The sequence below is a fragment of the Bombina bombina genome, chromosome 7 (assembly GCF_027579735.1).
Source record: "Bombina bombina isolate aBomBom1 chromosome 7, aBomBom1.pri, whole genome shotgun sequence".
In the NCBI taxonomy this organism is placed as follows: domain Eukaryota; kingdom Metazoa; phylum Chordata; class Amphibia; order Anura; family Bombinatoridae; genus Bombina; species Bombina bombina.
The window spans coordinates 201,882,476-201,896,293 of record NC_069505.1 but is presented as its reverse complement, the minus strand read 5'-3'; the positions used below and the strand labels follow the sequence as shown (position 1 = coordinate 201,896,293).

The window sequence follows — 13,818 nt, the reverse complement described above, 5'->3', positions numbered from 1 at the left end:
GGGGGCTTAGAATAAGTGTAATTAGCTTAAAATTCTTGTAATCTTTTTTTATTTTTTGTAATTTAGTGTTTGTTTGTTTTTTGTAATTTAGTTTAGTGTATTTAATTGTAGTTTAGTTTAGATATTTGTAGTTTATTTAATTTATTGATAGTGTAGGTGCATTTGTAACTTAGGTTAGGATTTATTTTACAGGTAAATTGGTAATTGTTTTAACTAGGTAGCTATTAAATAGTTATTAACTATTTAATAGCTATTGTACCTAGTTAAAATAAATACCAAATTACCTGTAAAATAAATATAAACCCTAAAATAGCTACAATGTAATTATTAATTACATTGTAGCTATCTTAGGGTTTATTTATAGGTAAGTATTTAGATTTAAATAGGAATATTTTAATTAATAATATTAATATTAATTAGATTTATTTTAATAAGAATTTAGTCAGTGATGTTAGAGTTAGATAGGGTTATTATACTTAATATATATATATATATATATATATATATAAAATATAATAACGATATTAACTATATTAACCCTAATATAATTAGGGTTAATATAGTTAATATATATATAATATAATAACTATATTAACTAGATTAACCCTAATATAATTAGGGTTAATATAGTTAATATAGCTGGCGGCGGTGTAGGGGGATTAGATTAGGGGTTAATCTATTTAATATAGGTGGCGGCGGTGTAGGGGGATTAGATTAGGCGTTAATATATTTAATATAGGTGGCAGCGGTGTAGGGGGGTCAGATTAGGGGTTAATAAATTTAATATAGGTGGCGGCGGTATAGGGGGATTAGATTAGGGGGTAATACATTTATTATAGGTGGCGGCGGTGTAGGGGGATTTAGATTAGATGCAAAAGAGCTGATTTCTTTGTGACAATACCCCACAAAAAGTCCTTTTAAGGGCTGGCAATAGAGCTGTTACTTTGGGGCAATGTCCCGCAAAAGGGCCTTTTAAGGGCTGGTAATAGAGGTGATTACTTTAGGGGGATTAGATTAGGGGTTAATGTATTTAATATAGCTGGCGGCGTTGTAGGGGGATTAGATTAGGGGTTAATTAATTTAATATATCTGGCGGCGGTGTAGGGGGATTAAATTAGGGGTTAGAAATTTTAATATAGCTGGCGGTGGGGTAGGAGCTCACATTAGGGGGTAGGTAATATAGATGGCGACGGTGTAAGGGGCTCACATTAGGGGATAGTAATATAGATGGCGGCAGTGTAAGGGGCTCACATTAGGGGGTAGGTAATATAGATGGCGGCGGTGTAGGAGCTCACATCAGGGGGTAATATAGATAAAATAGGTAGCGGCGGTGTAGGGGGCTCACATTAGGGGGTAATATAGATAAAATAGGTAGCGGCGGTGTAGGAGCTCACATTAGGGGGTAGTTAATGTAGGCGACGGCGGGGTCCGGGAGCGGTTGTTTAGGGGTTAATAACTTTATTAGGTGCGGCGGGGTCCGGGAGCGGCGGTTTAGGGGTTAATACATTTATTATTATTAGGAGAGTGAGGGGGGATAGCGGATAGAGGGGTATACGTGTTGGGCTATGTTTAGGAGGCGTGTTAGACAGTACGGGTGATTTAATAACTTAGTCAGGTTTTTTATGCGGCGGCAGTTTCTAAAGTGCCGTAAGTCACTGGCGACTCCAGAAATTTGTACTTACGCAGATTTCTGGACATCTCTAGTTTGTGAGACTTACGGCACTTTAGCCTCTGACGGCGCCGTATATGGGATAGCTCGAGTTGCGAGCTGAAACTACGGGCGGCGCAGGTTTCGACGCTTGCGCCGAAACCTGCGCCGTATATCGGATCGCGCCCCTAATTAGGGGTTAATAGGTTAATTATACTGGCGGCGATGCGGGGGGCGGTTTAAGGGTTAATAGGTAGTTTATGGGTGTTAGTGTACATTGTAGCAGTTTAGTTGGTATAAATAAAGTTGGGAAAAACACGAATAACAGCGCCATCGATGACTGTTAGTTAACAACAGTCCGATGCTCATCGCCCCGTACTTGGTGCGCGTGTTTTCGGCGGCTTTTTTTATAAATATGGAGATCATATTCAGATCCGTGGCCACAATGTTTGGCGATGTTAGGTGAGCGTATTGATGCCCGCGAATACAACATAGTTGATGCTTTGATAAATATCTCCCTTAGGAGCAACTAACAATTGAATGGTCAGACCATGTGTTGGGGCATATTTTTATTTGTGTAACTCTTGCTAGATTAGATATATCCAGCATCAAATAATCAATTTGAGAATGCAGACAATGGGGATTAGAGAAAAAGGTATATTCCCTAGCTTCTTGATGTAATACTCTCCATACATCATGTAGGGTAATATCTTTCAGGTTTTGTTTTACAGAGTTTATAACTTTATGCGGGACGGAAGATAATTCATTAGTTATCCAATTTGGAGTTTAGGGTAAGATTGAAGTCTCCTCCCATTATGATAGCTCCCTTGGCTACTTCTAATATTATATTGGTAAGGTATTTAAAGAATATATCCTGCTTTAGGTTGGGGGCGTAAACATTAATCAAAGTTACTATTGTATTGTAAAGTATAAGATAACGCTTTGTTTTATCTTTGTATTTGTTTATGAGAGTAAATGGGATATCCCTTTTGATTAGGATACCCACACCATTTGTTTTAACTGAATTTGACGCATAATATGCAACCCAAATTTATAAAAAAAGTTTTAGGTTCTTTGCAGTTTAGAAACAATATTATGTTTATGTGGGCAGTTTAGACCTTTAGAATTAAATGTGAGAAAATTCAGTTATTTATTTACATGCGTCATCTGTGCATAGTGGGGTGGTAGTGTCGCCTATTAATTTCATAGTAGGGAGAATGTATTGAGCTATACAGATAACTGTGAGAGAACCAGGAAGTAAAAAGAAACCTAGTTAAAGGGATGGTAACTACTTTTCCAAAACAACACGGGATAAGCTTAATGTGAGACAATAAAAATAAATAAACATAGAAATAACAAGAACAATAAACAATAACAAAGTCAAATATCATGACTACAAGTTGAGGAAATGTTCAGCGTAGACTTCAGATAATTTTAAAATAGGAGGAAGTTTGTAGTATGTCCAGAACAGCTGTCCAAACCTAGTTATGAAACGGGATTATCTGCATCTCATCACCTAAGCATAAATTAAACAGCTATATAACATAATTTTTGACATAACTTTTCATGTTTTCTAAAACATGTGTTATTATAATTAACATTTTACAGTCCAGCAAGGTAAATTGGTTATAGTAGTCCTCTATTATCATACTGATGACCTGATATGTCCTTACATAAATTACATAAATGGAAAGATCTCACCCATTCAAAATGGAACACAGTCTTTTAGTTTGTGGTTTTATTGTCTTCTCTCTCAGCTGCAGGAGTAGATTTTCCTTTCTTTTTGTTGGGGTTGACTTTAATCCATCCTTGCGGTCTGGTTGCCAGGAAATGAGCATTCTCCGATGTAGAGCTCCGTAATGAGATGTCCAATAGATGGGGAACTTGAAAAGGAAACATTTAGAGCTTTTGAAATCATTTTCAAATCTTCCATGGATCTGTAAATGATTGACTGACCTTTGTGTGCAATATGTAGGCTAAAGGGAACGTCCCACCGATATTTAATAGATTTTTCTTGGAGCACTTTTGTTATGAAGCAAACCTCCTTTCTTTTCTGAACAACAGGTGATAGGTCCAGATATACTTGGAGGCGGTATTCTAGGTAAAGTATGGTTTGAGATTTTCTAGCTTGTTGCCAAATCTTTTATTTGTCAGTAAAACCTAGAAACTTCAGTATGACGTCTCTAGGTGGAGAATTTGAGGAAGGTAAGGGTCTTAGCACTCTATGAGCTATTTCTAGTTCCATATCCAGAGATTGGGGATCTTGAAGTAAACATTTAAAGAGGCCCTGCAAATAGTTCTGCAAGTCTGTGAACATGACAATCTCTGGTATGCCTCTAATTCTAAGATTACTGCGTCTCCCCCTATTGTCCAAATCTTTCATTTTGGCTTTTAGGGATTCAATTTGTGAACATTAGCATGTGTAGAGAGGTTGTCATATAGCGAGTTAATAGAGTCTTGTGATTTTTCTACATATTCAATTCGATGTCCCAAATATTTTATGTCTCTTTTCATGTTGACAAGTTCAGATGTGATTAAAGATTTAAGGGTGTACGAGGTACCAAGTACGAGGCGATGAGCATCGGAATGTTATCTAGCAGTCATCAATCTCGCGTCTATTCAGCTTTTTCCCAACTTTACTCATACCCTGTCACTAAATGCCGCCACTATACTAAAATGTTTAAGCCCTATCCTGCCACTCCCCGACATCGCCGCAACCTAAATAAAGTTATAACCCCTATCCTGCCACTCCGCGACATTGCAGCAACCTAAATAAAGTTATTAACCCCTATCTGGCCGCTCCCCGACATCGCCGCAACCTAAATAAAATTATTAACCCCTATCACCGCAACCTAAATAAAGTTATTAACCCCTATCCCGCCACTCCCCGACATCGCCACAACCTAAATAAAATTATTAACCCCCTATCCCTCTGCTCCCCGACACCGCCACCACTAAATAAGCATATTAACCCCGAAACCTCAACCTCTGGCCTCCCACATCACCACCACTATCTAAACCTAATAACCCCTAAACTGTCAGCCCCCCACATCGCCATAAACTAAATTAAGCTATTAACCCCTAAACCTAACAACCCGCTAACTTTAAATTAAAATTACAACATCCCTATATTTAAATAAATTTAAACTTACCTATTGAATTAAAATAATTTAAACTATTAATTAACCTACCTAACCAATGGAATGAGAGCTCAGATCCTATTGGCTGATTGGAACAGCCAATAGGATTTTAGCAGCTCTAATCCTATCAGCTGATTGAAATCTTTCAGCCAATCGGAATGCAATGGACGCCATCTTGGATGGCATCACTTGCATTGAAGTTCCAGTTTATGGGGGCGACCGTATGAAGAGGATGCTCTGCGATGGATGTCTTTAGAATGGACCCGCTCCGCGCCGGATGGATGAAGATAGAAGATGCCGTCTGGATGAAGACTTCTTGTCACCTGGATGTGGACTTCTCCGGCTGGATGGATCTTTCAAGCGGGACTTCAAGAACTGTAAGTGGATCGTCAGGAGTTAGTGTTAGGTTTTTTTAAGTTTTTTTGGGTTGGTTTTATTTTTAGATTAGGGTCTGGGCATGTAAAAGAGCTAAATGCCCTTTTAAGTGCAATGCCCATACAAATGACATTTTCAGGGCAATGGGGAGCTTAGGTTATTTTAGATAATTTTTTTATTTGGGGTGGTGTTGGGTGGTGGGTTTTACAGGTAAAATAGCTGATATCTTTGGGCAATGCCCCACAAAAGGCCCTATTAAGGACCATTGGTAATTTATTATAGGCTAGGGGTTTTTTATTTTGAGGGCTTTTTTATTTTGATAGGGCTATTAGATTAGGTGTAATTCTTTTTTATTTTTGATAATTTGTTTTTTTATTTTTCGTAATTTAGTGTTTGTTTTTTTCTGTAATCTAGTACTTTTAATAATGTTTACTTGTATATTTAAATAATTAGAGTAGGGTTAGGTTTTTTTAATATGTAATTTATTTTATTTAATTGGTAGTTTAATTTAATTGTAGGGTAATAGTTAGGGTAGTTTAATTAATAGTTTAATTCTACAGGTAAGTTTTAATTTATATTAAGATAGGGATGTTGTAATTTTAATTTAAAGTTAGGAGGTTTTTAGGTTGACGGTTTAGGGGTTAATAAGTTTAGTTAGTGGTAGTGATGTGGGAGGCCAGAGGTTTAGGGGTTAATACGTTTATTTTGTGGCGGCGATGGCAGGGAGCAGAGGGATAGGGGTTAATAACTTTATGTAGGCTGCGGCGGGGTCGGGGAGCGGCGGGATAGGGGTTAATAACTTTATTTAGGTTGCGGCCGGGCCGGGGAGCTGCGGAATAGGGGTTAATACATTTTATTTAGGTTGCGGCGATGTGGGGGCGGCAGCTTAGGGGTGTTTAGATTCGGGGTTTATGTTAGGGTGTTAGGAGTAAACGTTTCTTGTTTTCTACCATAGAAATCAATGGGTTATATTTCTTTGTCTTGCAGCATCGAACATAAGCTTTCACTGCTTTCAGACTCCCATTGATTTCTATGGCATCCGCCGCCTCCAGTGGCGTACAAAAGTTTGATAACTGGGAAAAAGTGTCAGATAAAGCCAAATGTGTATTAGGAACATCTGTAATGACGTAAGCATCAATCTGCTTCTGAGACCGGCGGATTGTATGTTACGTCACAAATTTCAACTTTTGCCGGTCTGTAGGCTTTGATAATTAGATCGGATCAATCTCGCAACAATTACGATGCGAAATTCCGGCGTATTTGCAATTGACTCGTTGATATATAGGCCTCATAGTAGTTGCTGAGGGTGTATCTTCAGTGAAGCTTTTAGGTGTCTGTGTTAGCTCCAACTTGTTCGGCGAGGAGTAATCTAAGCTTTGAAAAAAGCTACTTACTGATTTTAACTTTGAGGTTTGGCTTTTCTGAGGTTTATCAGATTTAGAAGGTTTTCTGGACTTTATATAGCTGTGAGAATTTTCCAGCAACATCGAGTAGTAGATTAAAGTTAAAGTGATTAAAGCATAGTTACCCACAGTGTTGACACTCTATATGATATTCTGCAGGTATATTAATAAAAGATCAGTCATATAGGATCATATTCTATCAGCACTGGTTGCTCTGTAATTTTGTAGATATTGCAGAAGAATATGCATACTATATTTTTTCCCTGAGCTTGTGAAAAAAAGGTATTAGAAGGTGTAGTAAAAATTAGGTAGTATCCATTTAATAATCATGTCAGACATAATGTAGCTAAGTCCAGAAATCAGTCCAAGCATTTGACTTGGGTGTTATAGCATAACATACGCTAAGTAGAGCATGTGGAAATTATTTGGCCATTAGGCCTCTGTGACGCAGTTTACAAATATCAAGTCACCAGCTTTCGAATGTTGAAAGAGTTCTGAGTAGGTTTTCACCTATCAAAGGGTTACAGCATGTGTTGTGTGGATTATAGCTGAAGCGCTGCGGTTCCAGCAAACCTGCCTACCTTCTATGTGTGATAGTGTTTTATCAGCTTAAGTCCGGTCCGTATGGGACCAAGATGGAGGAAAAGGAGACAAACTTCTAGCAATGGCTAATATGCGTCATTACGGGTGCCGTTCATAAATTATTCCGATCCCAGGATGAAGACCTTGCTAGTTCAGTTTGGGTCATAAGTGGTAACTTCTATCTCTGTATATTGTAGGCAAAGTCCCACGCTAGCACAGAGCTATAGATGCCTGCGGCCATTAAGCCGCACAGCCAGGCTCCGACCCCCTTGAATTAATACTTTTAGCCAATTTATGTGAGATTTTGTTTACTTTCACTCCCTCCCTAAGCTTCTATGGTTTTACATGCATTTAAAAGGTGAATATTCAGTTTTGCATTAACAATCATAATAGGAAAACCATTCTTTGCAATAGTAACTGAATTAAATCAGTGATAAACCACCTTAATGGAATACATGAGGACAGGTTATCCCAGTCTGCACATGTGCAAACAGAGTTTGTGCTATATCTGAATATTAGTTTGTGATCGGTTAGCAGGGGTTCTTTTGTTCTGGGGGACAGGAAAATCAGTGAAAAGAATAAACATGAAACAATATACTCATTTAACAAACTAAAGCTGCAGTTTTCAATGCAAAACTATTCTTATATATGAAGGTTCGTAATCATGTAGTTTGCAATGTGTGTTTAGTGGTCCATTAAAGGGAAAGTCTACACCCAATACGTATTCTTTATTACTTATGGTAACATACCAGACAAGCATCTTGCAACGGGTTCCACATCTATAAGCTTGTAAGAAGTCCATGAAACTTTTTCATAATCATTGTTTGTTACCAGCTAAAAATGACCACCAAGCTCCGCCAACAGCTTTGTGTTTTCTTGTATTACAGTTTAGCAGTACATGTTTAATATTATTTAGTTAGCTATTTCAAATTGCACATGCACAAGTCAGCATGCGCAAGTAGGAAAATGTATTTAAGAGTCGATTGTGATTGGAGAAACTTAACATACCAAAATATACACTCAATATTTGGCCATTTTTGGCTGCTAACAAACAATGATTATTTAAGTTTCATATACCTTGTGCAAGCTTATAGATGTGGTACCAGTTGCAGGATGCTTCTCTGGTATGTAACAATAAGTAATCATCTGTATTGGGTCTAGACTTATAGTTACACATACACATTTAAAGGGACATTTTGCAGTTCATTTTCTACCCTTTAATGTGTTCCCAGTGATCAATTTTACCTTCTGGAATGTAATTTAATGGCTTACAAAACCTCATTTACCTTAATTTTGTCATTTGAAATAGCTGCTTTTGCATGTTGAAACTACCGCCTTTTAATACTGCAATTTTGCCTATAAAAACAGCTATGTAAATAAGAAGCAGCAGAATAAATCAACATTCCAGTAGGGATAGGTAAATTGAGCCCAGTCCATTTGAAAGAGTGTTCCTGCAGCTGAATACAGTGAACTCTTATCAGTTGCTTAGCTGAGTAATTCTCCCTTATAGCTACGTTTGCTTCTGTTTAGATATAAAGTATTTGCAGTTTAGATACTTCAAGTTTGTTTGTGTTTTTTCAATCTATTTTTTTATTCAGTAGAGTTTTCTTTTCATAGTTCAGATAACAGGTATGATGTCTCCATCAATCTGTCTATACTTTATCGTGGCACTAGCCCACTTAAATATTCTACTTAAATGTTCTAATTTTCTATGGAAATGTTATGGTCTGATCATGATTCATAAGTGTGTTTACCTGGCGCTATATTGTTGGTCACAATTGTGACATATTTGTCACGGTCACTTCTTAAATGTTCATGGTAAAAGCCAAGAGCATGGTTCAGTTCATGCTGGATGATCCCTTTGCTCATGCATTTATGTGGTATCAGAGAAAGCACCTGACCACCCCCAACCATTCCTATAGCTGACCAACACCTTAAAAAGAAAAAAGGCAAAATAAGCAATAATAAAAATATCAATATGTTTCAAGCAATGAATTGTTTATTAAATACTGAATGGTAATTAAAAATATCATTACATAGGATCATTAAATACAGTAGAACTGCATAAACACCAAATATATATCTAAATCTTATAATAAAAAAGACAATACAATAACACTTAGGGGCCAATTTATTATAGTACAAGCGGACATGATCCGATATAGCACATCATCTCCGCTGCACGTCAATAAATGCCGACAGCATACTCTCTCTGCATTTATCATTGCACCAGCAGTTCTTGTGAACTGCTGGTGCAATACTGCCCCCTGTAGACTCACGGCCAATCGGCTGCTAGCAGGGGGTGTCAATCAACCCGATCGTATTGCTTGAAGGCTCGCCAGGAAACACGGGGCATCAAGATCCATACGGAGCTTGATAAATATGCCCCTTAGTTTGAATTTCAAATGTGTAGTAGTTTTTTTCTAACAAATTTCATCTGCCCAATTCAACGATGTCTGTCGGACATGATCCGCTGAGCGTTTAAATCGGCCCCACAGCCCTTTTCCATGATGGTATACTGAGAAAGGTTCATGAGTATGCATGAAAATTAAGCACTAGGCAGTACAAAACTATGTGGTAAAGTAAGATAGTGAACATGACAGCTTTATAACTAATTATACCATATTTTATAAAGAATATTGCCTGAACACAAGCTGATTCATATTTGCATAATGTTTTGGATATGGTTACTAGTTTGGGTCTTTACCTTTAAGAATGATCAAAGTAAGTCCATGTCAGTTTTTGTTTTAGCAAAATTTGTTGTGTCTTTTTAAAGGAACTGAATTGTAAAGTTTGTAGTCTATGGATATGTCTCAATGGTTGAAACGCGTTAAGTGTGTAGTTTCATTTCTGTATATATTTTCTTTTCCCACAATTTACTTTCTGGCTTAGAAAGTACAAACTTCAATGTGATTCCTCCTGACCTAGTTGGTCTCCTCTGGGCTAAACATGTGTAGTTACCATGTGGCATTACAATGTGCCATCATGTCACCCAAACATAAATGAAAGATGTTTCTTTCACTCATCACATTCAGGCCTTGGCTAAATCCTGCCACTTCCATCTTAAAAACATCTCTAAAATTAGACATATGCTTACAAAAGACAACTAAAATTTTAATCTACTCTCTCATCCTCTCCTGCCTCGACTACTGCAACTCCGTCCTTTCTGGTCTCCCCAGCTGCCATCTAGCTCTTTTACAATCCATTATGAATTCCTCTTCCGGGCTCATCTTCCTTACACGTCGCTCTTCATCTGCTGCACCTCTCCGCCAATCCCTTCACTGGCTTCCTCTTGCCTCCAGGATTAAACACAAAATTCTGACTCTGACATACAAAGCCCTCAACTGCACTGCTCCCCCCTATATCTCAGACCTTGTCTCCAAATACTCTCCCTTCCGTCCCCTTTACTCTGCTCGTGACCTCCTACTCTCCTCCTCTCATTATCTCCTCTCATTCCCATTTACAGGACTTCTCCAGACTGGCTCCCATCTTGTGGAACTCTCTGCCTCGCTCCACAAGACTCTCCTCTAGTTTTGAAAGCTTAAAGCGCTCCCTAAAAACTCTAATATTCAGAGATACATACAACCTGCACTAACCTTTCCTTATATCAGTTCCTCTCCTCCATTGCTATCCACCATAAACCCCCTTAGAATGTAAGCTTAAGAGTCCAACTGTTTGCAGATCACCTTCATAAGAGCTTACTACAACAGTGTGACTCTTGGCAAGGCCCTCTACCTATTTGATCCCTATAAATGCTACCTTGTATACCGCCTATGTTTATAACGCTGCAGAACCTGTTGACACTCTACAAATAACTGATAATAATAATAATAATGAAGGAAATACATGCAGTACAAAAGTTAAAAGATGACTATCTAATTTGATTGATAAAACAGCTTTTAGGTTTGACAAAAGCAAATTAATTCTCATTATAGGTTATTTTTTATAGGCAAAACCCTCTCTACATTTGTTTATAATTTAGTATCAAATAATAAAAACATAACCAGTTAACTTCAGCCTGCCAGCTCATTACTGTTATTAGCGAATTCATGTAAAAAAGCCTACATTCCTATTTGTCACTACTCAATATTAATATGAAGCAAATACTTGGAATAGAGCAGTGGAGATATCCTAAAAACTTAAAGGGATGGTGAACTGTAAAAAAAATCTGTCACCCATACTAAAGAGCATCACAGGACCATTAAAGACGGCAGAATTACCTAATCAACAAATACATCATAAAAAGAGAGTACAATAACACTGGCAGAATTTATTCTGACAATTTTCACAGATACTTAAATTATTCCTTACCACTGTATCATGTGACAGCCTTCAGCCAATCACAAACATATATATGTATATGCAGTGAATTTTTGCACGTAGACCTGGTGTCTCAGAAAATGTGCATATTAAAAGACTGTGCACAATTTAATAATAGAGGTAAATTGGAAAGTTATTTACAATTGTGTTCTCTATCTGAATCATTAAATCTTAATTTTGAATTTAGTGTCCCTTTAAGCATTTTAAAAATATATTTTAAAACACTAAAACACTTAGCCCTCGATAGTCGAAAGTGCTAAGAGGCGTCAAAATATTCCAAGGGATTAAAATCAGGCAATAGGGATAAAGCGGTACCCCTATATAAAGCGAACAGCTAATAGAATGCGAGCTAAATCCTATTGGCTGATTGCATCAGCCAATAGGATTTTTCCTACCTTAATTCTGATTGGCTGATAGAATTCAGCCAATCGGAATTCAAGGGACGCCATCTTGGATGACATCATTTAAAGGAATATTGATTCGTCGGGTAGTCGTCGGCCTGGAAGGATGCTCCGCGTCGGATGTCTTGAAAATGGACCCGCTTCGCTCCGGATGGATGAAGATAGAAGATGCCGCCTGGAGGTCCTCTTCTGCCCGGATAGGATAAAGACTTCTGGCCGTCTGGAGGACCACTTCTGCCCGGTTGGGTGAAGACGTCTCAAGGTAGGGTGATCTTCAAGGGGGTAGTGTTAGGTTTTATTAAGGGGGGATTGGGTGGGTTTTAGAGTAGGGTTGGGTGTATGGGTGGTGGGTTGTAATGTTGGGGGGTATTGTATTTTTTTTTACAGGTAAAAGAGCTGATTACTTTGGGGCAATGTCCCGCAAAAGGCCCTTTTAAGGGCTATTTGTAATTCAGTGTAGGGTAGGGATTTTTAATATTTTGGGGGCTTTTTTATTTTATTAGGGGGATTAGATTAGGTGTAATTAGTTTAAAATTCTTGTAATTATTTTATTATTTTCTGTAATTTAGTGTTTTGTTTTTTTCATACTTTAGATAATTTTATTTAATTGTATTTAGTTTAGGTAATTAATTTAATGATAGTGTAGTGTTAGGTGTAATTGTAACTTAGGTTAGGTTTATTTTACAGGTATATTTGTATTTATGTTAGCTAGGAAGTTATTAAATAGTTAATAACTATTTAATAACTATTCTGCCTAGTTAAAATAAATACAAACTTGCCTGTAAAATAAAAATAAATCCTAAAATAGCTACAATGTAACTATTAGTTATATTGTAGCTATCTTAGGGTTTATTTTACAGGTATTTATTTTTAAATAGGAATCATTTATTTAATGATAGGAATATTTATTTAGATTAATTTAAATTATATTTAAGTAAGGGGGTGTTAGGGTTAGACTTAGGTTTAGGGGTTAATAAATTTAATTTAGGTGGCAGCGGTGTAGGGGGGTCAGATTAGGGGTTAATAGGTCAACAGAAGATGCTATCTCGTCAGCTCTGCATTTTGCCCTCACTCATTTAGATCACAATAACACCTATGTTAGAATGTTGTTTATTGATTTTAGTTCGGCATTTAACACAGTTGTTCCTATTAAGCTGGTTGCCAAACTCCATGATCTTGGCATAAATACTTTATTATGCAACTGGATTCTGGACTTCTTGACAAACAGACCGCAATTGGTAAAAATTGGTAATCACACCTCATCTACTCTGACCCTTAATACTGGTGTTCCACAAGGGTGTGTATTGAGTCCACTGCTATATTCTCTTTTTACCCATGACTGTTTGCCTAAGTATGTATCCAATAGTATTATCAAGTTTGCTGATGACACCACTGTGATAGGCCAGATCAGTAACAACGATGAATCAGCTTATAGAGAAGAAATAAGGCAACTGGCTATTTGGTGTGCTGAGAACAACCTGGACCTAAACACTAAAAAAAACTAAAGAAATTATTATTGATTTTAGGAAATCTAATCAATGTTTACAATTGCCCATTCATATAAATGGAACTGAGGTTGAACGTGTACCAAGTTTCAAGTTTCTGGGCACACACATCTCTGAGGATCTGACTTGGTCTTTGAACACCTCAACTTTAGTGAAAAAAGCACAACAACGTCTCTATTTTTTAAGAACACTGAAAAAAGTTAATTTATCTACTCAGATTTTAATTAATTTTTATCGCTGTACTATTGAGAGTATTCTCACCAACTGTATTACAGTATGGTATGTACTAATTCTGATCGCAAAGCTCTGCAACGGGTTGTTAAAACCGCCCAGTATATCATAGGTGCTCAGTTACCTACCATTGAAGATCTTCAAAGCAGACGAAGTCTTTTAAAGGCCTATCGAATTATTCATGATCCTTTCCATGTTAGCAACAGACTATTT

General features: G+C 37.2%; 1 protein-coding gene across 1 annotated transcript in view; it reads right to left on the bottom strand.

Annotated features, from left to right (window-relative positions):
- LOC128636300 (astacin-like metalloendopeptidase) overlaps positions 1-13,818 on the bottom strand; it is a 231,116-nt gene that overhangs the window by 81,937 nt on the left and 135,361 nt on the right. The window contains exon 5 of the mRNA XM_053689331.1: positions 8,903-9,081. Coding sequence (XP_053545306.1) covers positions 8,903-9,081 — 179 coding nt within the window. The remainder of the gene's footprint in view (positions 1-8,902; positions 9,082-13,818) is intronic.